The sequence below is a fragment of the Marmota monax genome, unplaced genomic scaffold (genome assembly GCF_021218885.2).
Source record: "Marmota monax isolate L192 unplaced genomic scaffold, Marmota_monax_Labrador192_F-V1.1 WCK01_AAM20220418_F8-fsc00139, whole genome shotgun sequence".
In the NCBI taxonomy this organism is placed as follows: domain Eukaryota; kingdom Metazoa; phylum Chordata; class Mammalia; order Rodentia; family Sciuridae; genus Marmota; species Marmota monax.
Genome location: NW_026695226.1, coordinates 5450245 through 5470955, shown reverse-complemented (window position 1 = coordinate 5470955; position 20711 = coordinate 5450245). Strand labels below are relative to the sequence as shown.

General features: G+C 37.5%; 1 protein-coding gene across 1 annotated transcript in view; it reads right to left on the bottom strand.

Moving 5' to 3' along the window:
- Positions 1-5677: 5677 nt before the first annotated feature.
- The window catches only part of Scin (scinderin), a 75780-nt gene continuing 60746 nt past the window's right edge, over positions 5678-20711 (bottom strand). The window contains exons 11-16 of the mRNA XM_046435388.2: positions 17779-17949; positions 13542-13719; positions 12909-13030; positions 8948-9025; positions 7063-7123; positions 5678-6492 (exon numbers count right to left, since the gene is read on the bottom strand). Of these exons, the coding sequence (XP_046291344.1) occupies positions 6365-6492; positions 7063-7123; positions 8948-9025; positions 12909-13030; positions 13542-13719; positions 17779-17949 (738 nt within the window). The 3' untranslated portion in view covers positions 5678-6364. The remainder of the gene's footprint in view (positions 6493-7062; positions 7124-8947; positions 9026-12908; positions 13031-13541; positions 13720-17778; positions 17950-20711) is intronic.

Here is a 20711-nt window from a genome sequence, read left to right as displayed (position 1 = left end):
TTTTTTAAAAAAGAATATTCACGGCTTCAATTTTGAGACAACGGTAGGACACAAATAGAACTTTTAAGTCAAAAAGACCTTTCAACAGGTGTTCAATATTGTGTTTCAACGGATAAATATGTGTTAGTGAGTTTTCTGTTGCTGGGACAAAAATATTTGAGATAATCAACTTGTAAAGAATGGAAGCTTATTTTGACTTACAGTTTCAGAGGTTTCAGTCTGTTGTTGTGTAGCCCTGTCACTTTGGGCTCTTGTCAAGGCAGATCATCATGGTGGGAAGCATGTGGTGGAGCAGAGCTGCTTACTTCATGGCATCCAGGAAGCAGAGATAGAGAGGAAGAGCCTGGGGTCTCAATATCCCCTTCAAGGATATGCCCACTTCCTCCAACTCAGCTCCACCTACTAACGTTTCTACCACCTGACAACAGCACCATCACTTGGGGACCAAGCATTCAGTACATGAGACTTATTTTTACTGTTCTTATATGAAAATTATAAGACTGCTTCCTAGCTGTGAAGCTGGGCATAGAATAGGAGAGAGCTGTACTTGGTTTGCAAAGGTTATAGCAGGTCTGGAACCTTGCTGCATATTATAATCACCTGGGACCATTAAAGTATTAAGGCCAGCCCCAGTAACTTAGGGATGTGGCTTAGTGATTAAGTACCCCTACATTTGATCCTCAGTACTGAAAAAATAAATAAAAATTATTAATACTTGGGCTGGGGATGTGGCTCAAGCGGTAACGCACTCCCCTGGCATGCACAGGGTGCTGGGTTCGATCCTCAGCACCCCATAAAAAAATAAAATAAAGATGTTGTATCCACCGAAAACTGAAAAATAAATATTAAAAAATCCTCTCTCTCCTCTCTCTTTAAAAAAAATGATTAATGCTAAGATCATGCTACCAAGTTTATTTATGTCTTTGTTTCCAATCTTTACACTTTTAAGATTTTTTTCTTGCCTTATTGAAGTGGGTTCCTGTTTGGATAGGCCCAAAATGGCTATAGTTAGGCTCTCTCATCAAAGCTTCTGGCAGGCTAAGTTATGTTTGTGTAACTAAGGCCATGAATCAGCTATATTATGGTCAGTGTGTAGTCAAGGTCAGAAATACTCTGATACAGCATATGTACTCAAGGTCATGAACATCTGCTTGTGAGCATGTGCTTATGTAACCTGTTGGCAGCCTGCCTTCTTTGTTTGGCCTGCATTTAAAAAGGCCCTATGGAAATGGTGCAGGGGCAGAAGAGGGGGTTAGATAGGGGCTAATGCTGCCTCCAAATAAAGGATAACCAATATTCCCATGGCACACTGCATCTTCTTTTAACTGTGGGATACCAGAACCTTGCTTCTCAGAAACTTGCTTTCCCTGAGCCTCAGTTCCCACAAGGAACAGTTTTGCTTCCTTCTTCCTTCAGAGTTATTTGGAAATTTCTGGAGACAGTTTTGTTATCACAATGAGTGGGGATGGGGGTAGGGCAGGGATACCACTGGAATTTAGTAAGCAGAGACCAGAAATACTAATACATTCTATGATACACAGGACAGCTCCCCAAGATGAAGAATTAACAAAATATCAGTAATGCCAAGGCCAGAACACCCTGCCTTACAAGTAGGACAGCTGGCAGAATGTGGAATAGAGAGCAAACACCCACATCTTGTTTCAGGTCTTAGTGGGAAACATTTGGTTTTCTGGTCTTCAACATGCTGTCAGCTGTACAATTCTACAGATACCTCTTTTAAGTTAGAGGAACATCCATTCTAGTCCTAGTTTGCAAAACTTTTTTTAAAAATTATGAATGTTGGATGAATTTTATCAAAATGTTTTTCCTACATCCATTCAGAAGTTCATCTGGTTTTCCCACATTAGTCTGTTATTATGAGGAATTACTGATTACTTCTAAATGTTAAAATATGAATTCATGGGATAAAATCCATTTCTTTTTATGTATTACTGGATTCAACTTATTAAACTTTTAGGGTTTTTACATCAATGTTGTGAGGAGTATCTTTTTATTACTTTCTTAGATGTCTGGGAAAAGTACCATGAAACCCAGTTAGGTCTACATTTTCCTCTGTCAGAAGATGTTAGCTATGAACTCAATTTCTAGTGTATGTAGGTATTGTTACTTAAGTTATCTGTTCCTTCCTCATTTAGCTTTAGTAGTTTCTGTCTTTTAAGGAAATTTCATTTCACCCTGTCAATTCATTTTAATCTTCAAAATTACTGCATTGATAGGCCCTTTTAAATCCCTGAGATTAGTAATTTGTTTTCTCAATTTTTGTATATTAGTATAGCTAAAATTTTATCATTTTATTGATTTGAAAAACCAACTTTTGATTTCATTAGTTATATTTTAACATTATTCTGTCTTCTCTATCATTCCCTTCTTTCTGCTTACTTTGGGTTTAATTTGTTCATCTTTGAATTTCTTAAGACAGAAGTTTCAATCATTGATTTGAAAACTATTTATCTAATGTGAGCATTTAATGCTGTAAGTTTCCCATTAAGCACCAAGTTGGCTGTGTCTTACACACTTAGGTAGGCTGTGTTTTAATTTGCCTTGAGATAAAATGTTTTCTAAGATTTCTCCTTTTACACCAGACATTTGGGGAGTTGTCAGATATGTCTCTTATTGATTTCTCAATTCCATTATAATTAGAGAACATAGTTTATATGATTTCATTCTTTAAATCTATTGATATTTGCTTTATGGATAAGGATTTTTTTTCTCTAAAGATCCCTTTAAAAAAACAAGTATGTAGGGTCTGGAGATATAGCTCAGTTAGTTGAGGCTTGCCATACTTGCACATGGCCCTGGGTCCAATTCCCAGCACCACACACACACACACACACACACAAAGTATGTATGCTGTTATTATTGGTGAAGTGTTCAGTAAACAAATATCACTTAGGTTAAATTGGTTGAGAGTGTTGTTCAAGTCTTCTAGATCTGTAGTGATTTTCTTTATCAGTTACAGAGATCATTTCCCTAATAATATGGAATTAACTATGGAATTCCCATAATCCCATCTTTTCTTCCATTATTTTTATGGTTTCATTTTCACATTTAAATTTTTGAACCATATGGAACTTATCCAGGCACATGTAGTGGCTATGGATCCAACCTTTTGCTTTTCTTCTTTCAGCACTGAACTGTTTCATCATCAATATTTTAAGTGGCACAGAAAGCATGTTTGGCATTTAAGAGAGAAAATTATTTTAGGGAATAGATATAATACATAACATACTTTTAAAATATCGAACAAGTCTTTATTTTTTTATTTTTATTTTTTTTTAATTTTTTATTGTGGGTTGTTCAAAACATTACAAATTTCTTGACATATCATACTTGAATCAAAGTGTGGAATATGATATGTCGAACAAGTCTTTAAAACTAAAAAGGGGGAAGTCATAGTGGAGAGAAAATAAGCAAGACAAAAGGTTTTGAAAATATACTTTTTAAATTATAAACACATTAGTCCTGTATACAATATATAGTAAACACTAATACTATATTCAGCTTTTTCTTTCTGACTAGAATTCCATCCCTATGAATAACCTGTCCAATAGAGAAGTTATCTTGAAGCTTTACATGGATTCTTTACATAGATACCTTGTTTCCTGGTCTTTTGCTCAAAATTACTCTATAATGTTTTATTTGAAGCTCCTGAGATGTGTCACTTCTTACCAGACTGCTTATTTCTGATTACCACTTGATTTTTCTGGATTCACTGTAATATACATATATTTTATATACTAAAATACACACACATATATATAATGTATAATATATACAATTAATATAATAATTCACAAATTTCATACAGAAATTAGTATTCTATATTGTTTAGGGCAAGGAAGGGTTTATAAATGACTAAATACATTTGTTTTGGTTCACTATCCCCAAAATCTATGAGGAAATGCAGAGAGAAGAAATCTAATGTTCCGTATTAAAAGTTAAGTATCAGCTCTATCAAAGAATAATAAAAAAGAAATTATGAAACATTTATGTTTATCAGTTAAGCTGTATGAAGCTCCATTTCAAATCCCAAAGACTATTTTCTATGAGGAATTGCATGAGTCTTAAGATGACACGGTATCATAGAACGGTGGAACATTCTCTAGAATAATTTCCTTTGATCCCTTAAATTTTTTGAAATTTAATTTTGAAATCTGTTCTAATTAGTTATATATGACAGTAGAATGCATTTTGACACATCAAACATAAATGGAGCATAACTTATTCTTCTGGTGGTACATGATGTAAAGTTACACCAGTTGTGTAATTATATATGCACACAGGGTAAAAATAAAATTTTCTTTTTAGAGGCAGATTGTTGCCCCCTCCCCCAAACCCCCTCACTACCACCATGCCAATTTTCAGGCCATACAGATGTATCAGCTTCAGGTGTAAAATCAAAATGACTCTTTAGCAGACCCCTTCTAGATACTTTTCATACATCCTACTCATCCCTCACCGTCACTGACTGCTTCAGTTTACCAGGTGTAGGGCTCCTGCATTGACAAAGCAGCTACAGTTGCTGGTAATTTCTGTGGCCACCGGCTGTCCCTGCTGGGCAGTGCTGTTGAGACCCCTCCCTTTTCCCTGCTGGTACTCTTGAGGTAGGGATGGCAATGACCCGGGGGGTTTGGCTCAGCATTGCCATCCCTACCTCAAGAGTACCAGGATCTTCCAGGAAAGAAGCCTCCTCCCAGCTCTGGAGGAACATGGCAGTTCTGCTGAAGATGAATCTTTTTCTAGTCCGGTGGTGACAGCAGAAGAGAGTCCTGGTAATTTCCCTGCTTCTTTAGATTTTAGCCCATTGTATCAGGTGAGTTTCCTCCTCAAGGCCTTTGTATCCTGCACTCCTTCTGCCATGAGGTTCACTCCCAACCTCTGTTGATTCTCTGTTTAAATAGCACCTGTTCAACAGGGCTCTCCTGAACACTCAATTAAAATTGTATATTGTCCCTTTCTTCCCTAACCGCCTTCCCTATATTTTCTCTTCCATAGAACTTATCTAATACATTTTATAATATATTTACTTACTGATTTTGTTTATGTTGGCCTCCTTCCTGGAATAAAAATGCCATAGAAGTTGGAATTTTGTATGATTCATACTGGATCCAAAGAACCTAGAATACTGCCTGATACTGCATAGATGCTTAATAAATATTTGCAGTAATTAATAGTACCTGGAGAGCAGCTTCTTACTGCCTCCTTGCCATCCACACAAGTCCCAGGAATATTTACCATCTGGTGAAAATGGAAGTGGGCCGGGAGCCAATTTGAAGTTCATGTGCCCCTCACTGCCCCAGAGAGAAGGTAGGAATCTCTCATGTCACTTCCCTGCTCCATTTCCCCTTTCATAGAAGTGCAGTGTCCCCTCTCCACCAGTCACCCCTAACCCACTACCAAAGTTGGTCTCTACTTCACTGGAGCTTTAGATTCTGTGCCAACTTCTGTTTTTTTGTGGCACATATTTCATATGAACTATATGATATTTAAAGTTTGTCATAATTATCTAACCATAGAAAAGTTTTGATTTTTACAACTTAGTGAGAGCAGTTTGAGAAATATTAACTCTACATTAATTTATGCATAAAAGTATTTAACCACAAAATTAATTGTGTAATTAAAAACATCAAATTTGAATAAAAAGTCACAACACAAAAACTTTTCAAAAAGAGACATATTTTAATGATGAAAGATACCATTAGTAAAATTTTATGTAGCTTTTGTGATATTAAACATGTACTGTCATATATATATTTATATAGTTAAAATGATAAGAATACACTTTGTTTTAACATAAAAGAGCTATAAATTTAAAGTTTTTTTAAAAAGGAAAGTTCCGCTTAGAAAATGACACTTAGGAGTAATGGCACCTTGACTAGGGAATGAAAATAACAACATATATTTAAAGCCTTCTTAATATAAACCTCACGACAAATATCCAATTCTTTTGAAAACAATATATAGAAAAGAAAAAAACCTCTAAGGCATTTTAAGGTACAAGTTTGGCTAATGGTTGCTGAATTATAAAATTTCCTACTTGACAAATTTTCCTAGATAGGACAAAACTTTTTCTATTTAAAAGGTCATATAAACCTGGAGAGCTAATATTGGACCATAACAAAAGTTTACTTTAGGTTATTTCAATATATTGATATAAGAAAATTCCTTTTAAAAAAGAATTTTAAGCCAATAATAGGCATTAAAATTAGCCGTTTGGTTGAGGTTAATTTTCTATAGTCAAATTAACAAAAAAGCTCCCCTCCCTCCACACCACCAAATAGCAATGGGACAACTGATCCCAACATGCCCCTAATGTATGTTTGTTTGTTTTAACTAAGATTAGTTACCATCTGCTAGAATCCCAGCCCAGGAACCAGCCTGTGAAGGTAGGTGGCTCATGGCCCTGTTTTATGATGACAATTGGTGTCCTCTTATCTCTTCCAGAAGGGTCTGTCTCAAGATACATTTTGGCTAAAAAGATTATAAAGACATAAATGCAGTTAGTTTTAGTTGAACTAAAATAACTATAGAATGAAAATTCTTCCAGTACAAGCAATAGATTAAATTTTCATTGTCTTCAAGTAATCAAATATGAACCATTTCTTACTGATTTTTTTTTTCATCTGCCACGGAAAGCACCATAGTAAAGTCTCATTATTGTCTGAAAGAACTTCAAACTTTATGGAATTATCTTTATGGTATAATTAAGGTACAGTATTACTCAAAAGAAAGTTTTTTAAAAAATCTATATTATCAGTTATGGAGGTTTTACTATTTTAATAATAAAACAAGGGTTTAAGTGAATTTTACATTTTTAGAAATAATTATATTCTAAAGTAGGCAACAAAACATTTTCTTGTGCCTGTGCTGGAATTTTTCAGTTAAAAAAAATTCCATTGCTCCTTCGGTTTTAGGATGATGGCTAAATTCCTTCTCTGCTTCAATATGGATTTGGGGAAGATGTGGTAATAAAGAACAGCCAGGTGCTTGGTAATAACCTTGCCAGGTTACTCCCATAATTGTCCTTGGAATCTAACTTACCAGACTTCAGCGATTCTGACTTCTCGACTTCATTGGCATCTTTGCCAACCCAAATAAATATCTGAAAAATGAAACAATAACAATATGGACCAGTTTGGGAGCACTATGGCACTTGGAGCACTATGGAGCACTTGGCACTATGCCAAGTCCTACACACACACACATACACATACACACACACACACACACACACACACTGCTCATTTTATCTGTGTGGCAGCCCCAGAAGTGAGGGAGGCACAGTGCAGGTGGAGGCTGAGAAAGTTCCATACTTCCAGTGTTCACTCTCACCAGGAGACACCTAAATTTGTACCCTGCTAATTTGACTAGACTTCACACTCACATTTCATGTTTACATGGCATTTTCTAGTTTGTAAAGTGATCTTTCACGGAAACAACAGATTGGTTGGGGTTTGTGTATCCATCCCTTGAAGGGTAGAAGACAAGAAATCATCATCCCTATTTCCTAGGTGTAAGTCCAGGCTGCAGAGAACCACATGGAGAAAATTATTTGTGGAATTCCCCAGACTCTATTTAGGACTCTCTGACTTAAGTCTAGTGTTTTTCTCCTATAGTATTATGCCCTATTAAACTTTGGTAATGCACTATATTATTTAGTATCAAGGATTAAAAACTTCTACCCATTCATCTACTGAAGGGCATCTAGGTTGGTTCCATAGTTTAGCTATTGTGAATTGTGCTGCTATAAACCTGCTCTTCTGCCATGATGTTTTACTTCACCAGGGGTTCACAGCAGGGTAGGAAGCCTACTTTGGACTGAACCTATGAAACTGCAAGCCAAAATAAACTTTTTATCCTTTAAAAAAAGGATTAAAAACTTCTTAATTATAACATTCATATATATATATATATATATATATATATATATATATATATATGAATGTTATAATTAAGAAGTTTATATATATATATGAGATCTGCATTATTATGTAAAATCTGTAATACATACAATCTGATACATATTCTTTTCTTTGCCAAATGTGTAGGTTGAGTATTTTAATGCTGAAAAATCCTTCTGAATTACCTTATACTTAAATCACTTTAAAATCACTTGCAAGCAGAGCAATTTTGGTAAAATTAAATTTTGGTTGTGTTCTAATTCATACACAAGTGTTGGAATATTTGTGTGCAGGGAACAGAACATATCACAACAGCATGGGAATTTAAATGAAAAGTATGATTTTTAATGAAATATAGTCAGAGGAAAATCTAGGACTAGACCCCCAATTCAATTATGGTCATTGTAGATCAAGAGGTAAAAGAATATTTTAACTGAGTGGCTTAGCCACTAGAAATAGACCTAACAGTAACAATTTCTTTCTTCTTTTATGAAACTTGATTCTTAACATACTTATTTTTCCTTTCCATTATAGTTAGTTTACATAAAGATTTCTAAAAACTGTTGGATGTGGCATGTTGAATCACCATTAATTTTCTCCTAAATTAAGATATATAAAACAGTAATATATTTTACTGTTTGGATTCAAAACTATTCTGTGCCTGTTTCTTCCTCAGAGGAGGGCTCCCCTATAACCTCTTGCCAAATTCCCACAGAAATTCTCAGTATTTGGCTTCCCCCATGGTATTGTACTTATTATAATATTTATTAGTAAAATGAACACATGAATAAATCAGAAGTACCTTTCACAGTAAATGAAAAGTAGAAGTTTTTTGCCTAAAGCTATAAAGCCAAAGATGATAGCTATGGAATTATTCCCACAGTAAAAACTCAATTTGCCCTATGAATGTTGTTTTTTTGCCAAACTATGTCGATTCTTTTCAATATCACCATTTCTCAAAGCAGGTTCTGTCAGTTCCCAACCATAAGTATAGTCTCTTGTTATGAACAAAATGTTACTGCTACCTGTTCCCAAGCATCTAGCAACATGACATCATCTTCCGCTAAATCGTCCTGTGTGAACTCTCCTGGAACTTCTTCAATCTGAAATGTATGAAAAGCTTTATGACCAAACAGTAGGATCATTATTATCCAACATATTATGTTGGAGGGCAGTAAAAACTTTAGTAGATATTTTCTTCTTCTTTTTGGGTAACAAAGAATTAAAGAATTGTTCATCTGTTTAAACAGGTGTCACAGACTGATGGCACAGTTTGGCCAGTATGCGACTCCGTGCATTTGTATGCTTCCAGGAACAAGAATGCAGACGTCAATCTGCCCATAGATCTCTGTGTGAGCAGCTCTTCATGACAAGCTACGTCACAGATTTTGTTGCCTACTGAGTCTCTAAAAACATTGGATTTTATGGTCTAGGTATTAAATTGCCTTTTGTTTTATAGTTCAAAACTTTTAATAAAAGTCAATAGATCTGGACATTTACTAAGTCAACCATTTTCAATAAGGCATATGCAAATTTTTATTATTTTTATTTTGAGGGGGTTAAACTGTACTTCCTATAGTTAACATCAAATGGTAATGGGTAGGATTAGTTTAATCCACCCACCACCATTAGTTCAGTATCTTTGGAGAATTTTGCACAAACCCTGATTCTTTGGGAGGCATGGTAGATTGGACTATGGTTCCTAATTCTTCACTCTTTTGCTCTGCCATTTGACTTTGCAGTGCAGTTAAACAGTTGGAGATGACTATCGCCTTGGCCATGTTGTATTAGTAAACGTGACTCAGCAGGGGTTGTCTTGTTTTCTTGGGCTCTGTCACAGGAAAAACTGGCATAAAACCAGACTGTAGCCTATAGGAGAGCCTCCAGGAAGCTCAGCCTGGATAAACCCAGTCCCAGGCAACCTCCAGACTTCTCAGCATAATTCATGTTTGTTATACTCTGATAATATTTTGAGGTCCTTATTCAAAAAACAAGCAAAAAAAATCCTACAAACAATGATCATTTATAGAGAACAAGGGGTTTGTTTATGTTATCTTTTTACAGAATATTTACTAAGCATATAAATTTTAAAAACCAAAACCTAACCTAGCCTGCACACTGCTCTGTGCCTGCAATCCTAGGGACTCTGGACTGAGGATAAAAAGGGCTGGGGCTATAACCCGTAGTATACTTAGTTCATCTCAAGTATTGAAGAAAAAGAAAAAAAAGAAAGAGACCACCTTACATATCACATACTCTGTACCAGGCACTGTTCTAATTTTTTAAATGAAATAATTAACTTAATGTTCACAGAATATTCACAACAACCACATGAAGTAGGTACTATGACTTTTCCCATTTAACAGATGAGAAAACACAACACAGAGGATAAGGAACTACCCTAGGGTCACACAGTCTAGGAAATCTCACCAGATAAGTGAAATCAGGTAGATTGGTTCCAAAAATTGTGTTTTTAACCAATAGGCTCTGCCACCTTATGTGAATCTATTAACGCCTACTTTCTGATGGTAATTATAAGGTCAAACTCTTGTTAATACCAATTCTTTTCCTTAAACTATGAAGGGAGGAGAAGGGATTTCAAGGATCAAACAAGAAAATGAACAGACAAAAAGGTAAGATATATTTCTTAAGGAGGCTGATTCATAGTGGGGTAGGGAGGGGGAATGTGGGAGAAATAGATGAGCTCTAGATAGAGCAGAGGGGTTAGAGGGGAAGGGAGGGGGTATGGGGTTAGAAATGATGGTGGAATGTGATGGACATTATTATCCAAAGTACATGTATAAAGATACAAATTGGTGTGAATATACTTTGTATACAACCAGAGATGAAAAACTGTGCTCTATATGTGGAATAAGAATTGTAATGCATTCCACTGTTGTATATAAATTTTAAAAAAAAGAAAAGAAAAAAAGAAATATATTAGATTGTCAAAAAAAGGTAAATTATATTTCTCAAGAGGCTAACATATGCATATGATCAAAAAGAACAGAAAAATTAATAGATCTGTTATGGTTTAGATATAAGGTGTCCCCCAAAAGCTCATATGTAAGAAAATACAAGAATTTTCAGAACTGAAATGATTATATTATGAGAGGTGTGACCTAATTAGTGGAGGCAGGAGTGCAGGGGGGTGTGGCCGGAGGAAGTAGGTTCCTAGGGGCATGCCTTTGAGGTTTATATTTTGTCCTTGGTGAGCATAGCGCTCTCATTCTGCTTAGAGATTGCCATGTCCTGAGCTTCTTTTCTTCTCCATACCCTTCCCCCAAGATGCTCTGCCACATCTTGGGTCCAGAGCTATGGAGTCAGCTAACCGTGGACTGAGCTCCCTGAAACTATGAGCCAAAATAAACCTTTCCTCCTCTAATTGTTCTTATCAGGTCTTTTGGTCAGCAAAAAAAAAAAAAAAAAAAGCTGATTAAAGTAAGATTTAAAAAAAAAAAACTTGACTGAGAACAAAGTCTAGATACTTATTTTTGTAAAATATATCTTCCTTGGAAATAAACATCAAATTTGTAGCAATATTAGCAAGTAATCCTAATAAAAAAATATAGAAATATATGCCCAAAAGAAGTTGTTTGGATGCAATATCTAGTTAATAGTCAAAACAACAAAATAGCAGATTTTTCTGATAACAAGTTTATAAAATATAGAAAATACAAGGATTTTTCTACAAGGTAGGAAATAAACTATGGAGCTCAGCAACTAAGTATTTATCACGATCCTCTATTAATTTTTTGATTTTTAGGTCAGTCAAGTCACATAATAAGCTGCCAGTGTGGTTTGTGCATTTATAGTTTAAGCAAAGTATTCTGTATCTAGCATCAAAGGCACCTGGGAAAGTACTCAGAAAACTCTGTGTGTGTGTGTGTGTGTGTGTGTGTTTTGAAAACAAAGCCTGTATTTACCAGGAAATGTTGAACAGAATTTGTAGATCAAATTTTATATGGAAAAAAGAATTCACCCTTTAAGTTTATACAAAAGTCCAGGGTGTCAGACAACATAATTTTTCCAGTTAAATTGAGGTGAAGGGCTGTAGAGTAGGATCATATTTCAGAGTTTAATATAAAATCAATCTTGATATGTCATGGATGGCATATTCACATTCTCCCCAAACTCATAGTTGAAGCCATAAGCCCTAGTGGGATGGTAGTAGGAGCGGGGCCTTTGGGAGGTGGTTCAGCTGAGTTAAGGTCATGGGAGCAGGACCCCATGGTGACAATAGTGCCACGAGAAGAGAATAAGACTCAAGCTCACCCTCTCGGCTAAGTGAGAAGGCCAGGCAATAGCCCTCACCAGAAAACAGGTCTGCAGGTACCTTGACCTCAGGTCCCTCTACCTTAGACTTCCCAACCTCCAACACTGTGAGAAATAAATGCTTATTATTTAAATCACCCTGTCTGTGGTATTTTTGTTATAGCAACCTGAGCTAAGACTGTTACATAAATCCTTCTAATTTTACTTTTCGTTGCTTGGTATTCAAAGCTTGTGATTATACAACAAAACATTCCTACATATGTAGCTTTCTGTGATTTTGTCTGACGATCTTAGTATTTCCTTAATATTTTTTATTCATCCAACATTGAGAAAGCATTTATTCTCTTGGGAAACTGAAGTGCAAACCTTACATTAGATAAGAGTTGACTGCTACCCACGGAAAGTATCTAATTATGAAATTGGCAAATCTAGCCATTTACAATTCATACAGCAATTATTGAATGCGAACACAGATGCAAAATGGCTGATGTCTTTAAGAGCACCTTGACTTATACACTACTTTACAGTATTCTTAATGCTTTCACATCTACCACATCATTGACCCTTCAACTACCCTGGAGAGAGCAAAGATTATTGCAGGGAAGCTGAATCTAAGAAACACAGCTTTCACATGGCTGCAGAGCATCAGAGCCAACACCGAATGCATCTCCATGCAGTTAGTTCTACCCCACTGCTTCTTAAAACACTTACAATGAATCTTCCAGTTTTGTTGGAGCAGCCATAAAGCCGAGGTGGATGGTCTTCAGCCTGTGTTTCCAGCAGTGGTGAAGTCTGGTAGTCTTTTTTCCCTCCAAGGGAATTCCAGAATTCCTCTGTCAAAAACACACTGAGTTACCCAATACACAAACCAGGAGCATATGGTTTGTGTTGTTTCACATTAACAATAATAATATCTCAATTTTAACTCTAAGACACTACTTAAGCCAGGTGCCAGTGGCACACATCTGTAATCCCAGTGGATTACAGATGTAATCCCAGTGGCTCAGGTGGCTGAGGTAGGAGGATCATGAGTTCAAAGTCAGCCTCAGCAACTTAACAAGACCCTAAGAAACTCTGCAAGACCCTAACTCTAAATAAATAAATTATACATACACATTTACTTATTTGTTTGTTTATTTTTTAAAGGGCTGGGGATGTGGCTCAGTGGTGCTTAAGTGCCCCTTGGTTCAATCCCCAATTTAAAAATAAAAAAGACATTACTTAAATATACTAATTCTAAACCCTCTCTAATCATCAAAAAATGATGACTATTTATGAAAAAAAGAGATTAGCAAGCATCCTAAATACAAATTCTGGCTACTGTCTTTGGCCCACAACACATACCTGGTTCCCCGCCTTCTTGAATCTTTGCAGTTTTGCACTTGAGGACATTTGCTACATACTCTGCTCCTTTCTCTTCCTCCTGGCTAGCACCTTTTCCAATCCAGATGTAGCCATTGTTGTTTCGAAGTTTCAGGACAAAAACATCATTGGAATTCAATGAATTTGCATCAACATCAACCTAGAGCATAAAGAAAAATATCACCATGATTCAAATTCATTGTTGATTCTCCAACAAACATTTCCTGAATTGTGACTGTGACAAACCATTTCCAGACTTCTGTCCTACCCTGGAAGATTAATTCGGGGCAGCAGTGCCACAATCCTATGGCATCGGTATCACTTTAATGCTCATCTGTCCTCAGATATTAGCACAGGTTCTAAGAATGACTCAGTCACACTTGCATGATAAGAATTAAGGGTTTGGCAAAGGCTGAATGTTCTCTTTGATATGTGGGTGCTAACTCTCAATAAGTTGGGGGAGGGGTTGGTAGGGAAAAATAGTAGTACTTTTCATTAGACAGGGGAATAAAGGAACGGGAGGGGGAATGGGAATAGAAAAGATAGTAGAATGAATCGGACATAATTACATTACCAGTGTAATTGTATATCATGTACAACCAGAAGAATGGAAAGTTATTACTCCATATATGTATAATATGTCAAAATACATTCTGCTGTCATGTATAACTAATAAAAACAAATAAAAAAGAATTAAGGGCTTGGAAAAGTCACAATGATAAAATTCAAATATATTGTGAGAACAAAGACAAGCTATAAGTGATGACTGGAAAGAGGGTGTAGTATTCAAATGAGACACACAAAGCAAAGATATTCAATGTTTCTTTCCCCAACTAAAGAGTAGTTTATCACATCACCAAGGAAAAACCTAAACACCACAGAACAAGGACCGGAGATTAATGTGGGGACAAAGAGAATACTGCAGACTCACTAAAAAGTTCCTCAGATTCAGAAAAATTATAGCTCAAATTATAAAAGACACTGGCATACCCCTTCATTCCAACCAAGAAGCTGTGGACAGTGCTTGGTTTCAGGCAGGTGGACAGAGCTCTGGTCCCATGATCACAGAGCAACCAGAGGGGCCTGACTGGGCCCAAACTCTGGCCTAAGGATGCAGCTCCAGGTTTGACCTCTGGGCAGGGACAGTGCACTTGCAGGGTCTAAGGCTTGATAATGAGCATGACTATGACCTGGTGGTTTTGCAACTCTGTGTCCATCTCGGTGAGAAGCTATCTATGATACTGTGTAGCTTTGTCACTGTGTATGACTTTCTGCACATGGTGGAGCTGAGTGTGATGAGTGATTCCAGGGAAATGAGGAAGAACCAGTAAGCAAGACTGAGGTGGAGCAGCCAAGAGTGTAGAGATCTCCAGGCCAAGTGCAGAGTTTGTTTCAAGAAGGCAAGGGTGACCTGCTGTGCCAAAGGATGCTGCTTGCCCACCTCTGAACTGCATGGAGAGATGGATTTCACCAGTTTTGTCAGGACCCTGTACCTAGAGAGAACACTAGAGATATAAGAATGGCTGTTGGAGTTTCAAAGTCATGCCTCAGGGGTTGGTATTACCCAAGAAAGTGGTGATAGTCCTCTCCTAGTAGGAAAGAGGTCCTCTAGACCAAGCTCAAAGGAACCCATCAGATGTGGTGATGAAGAATTATAGGAACAGGGCTGGATTTCAGAACTTCTCCTCCATTTGTCTCCTTATTGGTACAGAGGAAAGAGCCAGGACATCGGAGATAAGGTGACAAGAGGCCCATGGCTAGACTGGTGTGAGACCAAGGAGAGAGATCTATATCTATGTTCAGAGAGCAATAGCTTGTAAGGAGATGAAGATAGAAAACCTTATAAAATGATGTTACTGAGGGGCTGGGAAGGCTGGTTTGAGAGTCTGCAAGGAAATAAGGCGATAAACCCTGAGTCACTGATGGTAAAGACCTGCCAGCTGGGAAAGAGACCAGAAGTGTAACACAGGAACATTCGGGTTGACTCTTCCACCTGGAATCAACTGAGAATGCTGGTTGTGCCTAAAACTGTTGATATTATAGATTTAAAAAAATTAGTCATAATGGAATACATGCTGAGATCAATACAAGCCCAGCATTTCAACTATATGGCTGAGCGTGATCACTGTGAAGAGGGCCAAGACTAAGCCCTGGCACACTCAGGTCCTTAGAGGTAAAGCTGGGGGAAACCCGGCCAAATCAGCCCTAGGAGGGAGGCTGGTAGGCATGGAAAAAATCATGGCAAGTGTGGCGATACAGACACTTAAGGGGAAAAAAGCGATCAATAAAACAGTAAAGATTCACTGTGGAAAATGCCAGTGGGAGGTTAAGAAAAATGAGATCAGAGAAGTGACCTTTGATGGTGACCAGAGGCAGGTCACTGTCAAACTAGATAAAAACCACTTGGATGGAGAGGTGGGAAGTGATGGGAGTGGCTTAAGAGAGAATAGGCAGAGACAGTGAGTGAGTGAAAACAACTTTCCCAGGATCAGTGCGCTCAGGAAGGAAAGAGGAACCATGAGGCAGTAGGGAAGATTAGGGTCAGATCAAGAAACAGCTTCTAAAGAAATTATTTTTTAAGGCATCTTAGAATTTCTAAGTAAACAATTCAGGTTATAAGAATAAATTAGTGATAGAAAAGAGAAAGAAAATTATGGCCTACATTCAGGGTGAACTGGAAGTGCGATAAAGACATGGAGAGAAATCCAGGAAAGTTCCTAGGAAAACAAGAAAGAGGGGATCCTTTATAGAAGCTGATGGTGTGGTGGTGGGGGTGGGAGAAACCTGGTTTTAGGCAAGAGCCATATTTTTTAATTCTATGTAATAATCATTTATTTATGTACTTATTAGCATGTCATTTTATAAAATATATGATCACCAATTTATGGATAACATTGATATCAATTTATAAAACTTATTTATATGTAAATATTTATATGTAAATTACTAATATAAAATTTAAATCTATTTCATAAACAGAAGGGAAAAAGAATGCATATGTACAGATGCAGATAGGTTGGTGACATTGTGTGGGGGGGTGTCGATAAGGTGATTCATTTGTGATGATATTTATGGTTTCTGTGAATTCTGAATCAAAGTGATCAGCAGAGATCAGAGGGTGCTGGAAATCTGGGAGAGAGGAGGAGGACGTGAAGGACAAAGAGGGTTCATGGATTTGGCTACGGGATGGGAGATTTGCTAGAATGGGCCTCTCAGGGTAAAGGATCATAGGACAGGAGATGGTTGTCAGAGATCAGATGACTGAAACAGATTTCTGAGGAGCCATAGTTATTGGCTGTGGTAGGATTTAGTACAGGACCATGCAAGTGTGAAATGAAAAGGAGACAAAGAAAAGATTATTAGAAGAGAGAAACCAAAGTAAAGGTGACAGAAAACAGCTGAAGCCCAGCTCAGTAGATGGCAGCACACAAGGGCAGAGGAAGGAGAAGCTAATAAAAAGGAAAGAAAGGAAAGAGGCAAGAGTGAGCAAGGACAGGACCCTGTGCAGCCCCATCCCTGTAAGTGGGAACTGGGGGAAAACAGTTTCCATTGAAAGGAGTGTATGGGACTCAAAGTCCTCAGAGGACCACCACAGAGCAAGGTGAGAGAAGGGAGGTTCAGAGATGTGGCAGGTGGAGGGACACAAGACTGACTGGGTTTTAAGGCTCAGCTGAATGGCAGAGGGAAGGGCTGGGAGACAGTTCCACAGCACCGGATCTGGGGGTACGCAGGGCAGTCGAGGGGTATTTGGGAGGCTTGGATTTCAACAGTGACTGAGATAACTGGGATGTGAGGTGTGGTGGGATTGGTCCAATGTGGCCAAGTTCACTTCCCACACTTGCTACACTTGTACAAACAAGAGCCTTCCCTCTCAAGTTTCCCCAGTGTGGTCAGTCTAACCATCACCACAACCCTTCCTCAGCCCTTTCAAGATGGAGCTTAGGTTGACCCTGCCTGTGATAGCTTCATTTGGTATAATATTCTCCAAATCCATTTGTTGGACTTTGGTGCAGTTGAAAAATGTGAGAAGCTCGGTGTCTGGAGCTTAACTTTTTACTCAATCCTCCTGCTTTTAGTGGTTTTTATTGTGTACAGTGGATTCATTATAGAAATGAAGAGAATTTACTTGCCAATCATGTACAGGGTACTATTTGCAGATGGCTCAGGTGCACTGGGAAGTGCATAATCAGGGCATATTTTGCTGAACACACGACGTTACCTCCACAATTCTGGTGATAGATGCCAGGTTTCTCCGGACTTGAAAGAGGCGTGTAGGGGGGGCAGGTGCCTGCCCTCCTTTCTTTGATATTCCATTCTTGTAAATAATGAGTGGCTTGTCTTTGAACAAACTCAGCAGGTGAGCAGGCTCTTTGCCTTGGGAGACTCTGACCTGGGTGGAGGGGGAATAAAAGAAATAGAATACAAAGTACAATGAAATAAGGTTCCATTTCTAAATGTGTTCTTATTTTCCTGTTTTGGAAAAAAAAAAAAAGGCAGGAGCAGAAGGTGTGATGACTAGTTATAGGCTTGTGACAATCCAGCAGGGCTTCCAGGTTCACCTGGCAAGGCTCGGTCACCTCAGACACCATGTCCCTGAAACACCTTCTGCTTTCAGAAAGCACGAAGATGAAGTTTGTTCATCTACATCTCTAAAAAGGAGAAGGCAAAAACAACAAAATGCTGGCATCTGCAACCTTAAATAAAAATTACTCTTCTTCCAAGAGCACCAGCATTTTACAGTTATTTATGGATGTACTAGACTTGCATGTGTTTTGTATCTCATTCAGAAGGTTGAGATGTATGTTCAAATACTTCAAAGAATGAGAAAGACAGAAAGTCACCCTTATTATTTCTGCATTCATATTTGTGTGAGATGAAACTAGCAAAAATAAACTGAACATATTCTTTTTACTTACCTAGAGAAAAGGCAAAAATAGATACGCTCAATATCAACAACTTTTTAGTTATATAAGGACTTTTCGAGATAAGAAAATTGAAGAAAATAAATGCTAAATAATTTGCTTGATTTTACCTATTCAAATGGATTTAATTTCTTAAATAAACTATCGATGCATTTTTTTTCTTTTTTTTACATAAAGAGCTTAAATACTGGTTCAGTCCATTACTTGTTCATTTGTTTTCCCCTGTGTTAAAAGAGAACCATCTCATTTCTCCTGGTCTTTTTCTAGAAGCCAGATGAATAGGTATCTCTGGGGAATACTGAAAATAATGGACTTCACAAATACATTTCGACTGGTAGACATTCAAATAAGAGAGTTGATTAGGAAAATATCTCATCAGTCACAGCTGCTGAGCTTGGGGCAGGGAGGAGGGCATACTTAAAATCGTTTGCTTAGGAGGGCATACTTAAAATCATTTCAGGTGACCGTGAGAAAACTTCAATTTCCAACATAAAAGAAAGAGGGCCACTGAGTAAGGTCCGTGCTTTACTGTGAAAGGAGAATAAGTGAGAGATAAGGCAGATTAAAAATTTTTTTCAATAGTGTTAATATACTCTACAAAGGAATGTTTATTCAGCAACAGGGACTTCAGTTTTTTAAACATTATTAAACTACTGCCATCTAGTGATGAAACTAAAAATTACCATTTGGTTGTCAATTCAGGCAAATTCATTAATAGGTATGTCACATATTCCAGTATGAAATATGGAACATGTGAGGCGTAATGCATATCTACAAATATATTTTTTAATAATTTGGCAAGGAGTTCTTTAAAGATCAACTAAACGACATAGATGACATCAGTTCTTAGCCAGAAATAATTTATTCAAAAAATGAAAATAATACTTCATAGGGAAGAGCTAAATGCACATAAAGAATTCAATCATCTTGTTAATAACAATTAGCAAGCTAATTTGTTAGAAAAACACTTAATGTGCACTTCAAATGGAGACCCATCTTGCTTTCTAAATTTGCTAACAAGTACCAAGTGGGTAAAAAAAACAACTAAAAGACCAAGGGCAGCCTTCCCACCTTAGATTTTATGTTCTAAAGTATGGGACTTACCTCTCTAACTATTGCATTTAAAGAAGTAATCACGTGTTATAAAGATCTGAAAACAAAACTTAACTCTCGTCTACCAGCAGAATCTTAGCTCACCTGAGGTGAGGCATGAGGAAGTTAAACAGACACACAGCCCTGCAAAGGGAACACTTTGTGAAACTGTATCAGAAATGTTGCCATGTCAGTTAAGCCAACACCCACTTTCAGTCTGAAGCCCAGTGTGGAAGACACTTCCCAGAAGTTGGGAAGCAGACACTTTCCTAAAAACTGACCAGAGAAAACACTGGGGCAGGCAGAAAGCACTCAAGCAGCAATGAGCAGCTGCAGCTATAAAGAGAGGGAGGAAACAGGAACAAGACAGAGAGACTGCTCTCAAGCTAGCTGTGGAGTCAAGGGTCAAACAAGTGCCACTGCCAGGGTTGACAAGAACACAGACAGACACCTTAGAACACTCTGGTGGGAAACAGGACCCCCTGAAGTCAGATTTCAGAATTAGGAATTAAATAGGCAAATACCAAAGAATTTCTCATGGTTACTAATAAGGGTCCTGCAAAAGTAGCAGATCCTGCACCACAAACATAAGAGGATCGGTAGAGCTTGAGAAAAGAGGAAAGAAGGTTGAACCAGGCTGGAAACAGCCCCTTAGACATGGTGAGGAAATCTAGAATGAGACAGTGACATTGTCTGACATGAGTGACAAACTTTTATAATAATAAAAGCCAAATGTTACCTCTTCCCACCCCCCTTTCCATTTCAATTTCTCTCTCTCCACACACACTAACACAATTGTACTTATGTGGCACAGTCATTTTGAATTTGGGTTCAGTCATTTTCAACAAATTATTTTTTGTATGTTCAGAAATGCCCAAATAAAGAACCTACTTCTCGGTCTGGGACTGTAGCTCAGTGGTAAAGCACTTGCCTCACATGTGTGAGGCACTGGGTTCGATCCTTACCACCACATAAAAATAAATAAAGATACTATGTGTTCATCTATAACTAAAAACATATTAAAAAAATACACTTCTCTCCTCCCTCACACCAACTTTCTCCTTTTCCTTCCCCTTCTCTTTTCCCTAAACCTCTTTTTTTTCTCCTTCCATGACACCCTCCCCCACTCTTCCCAATC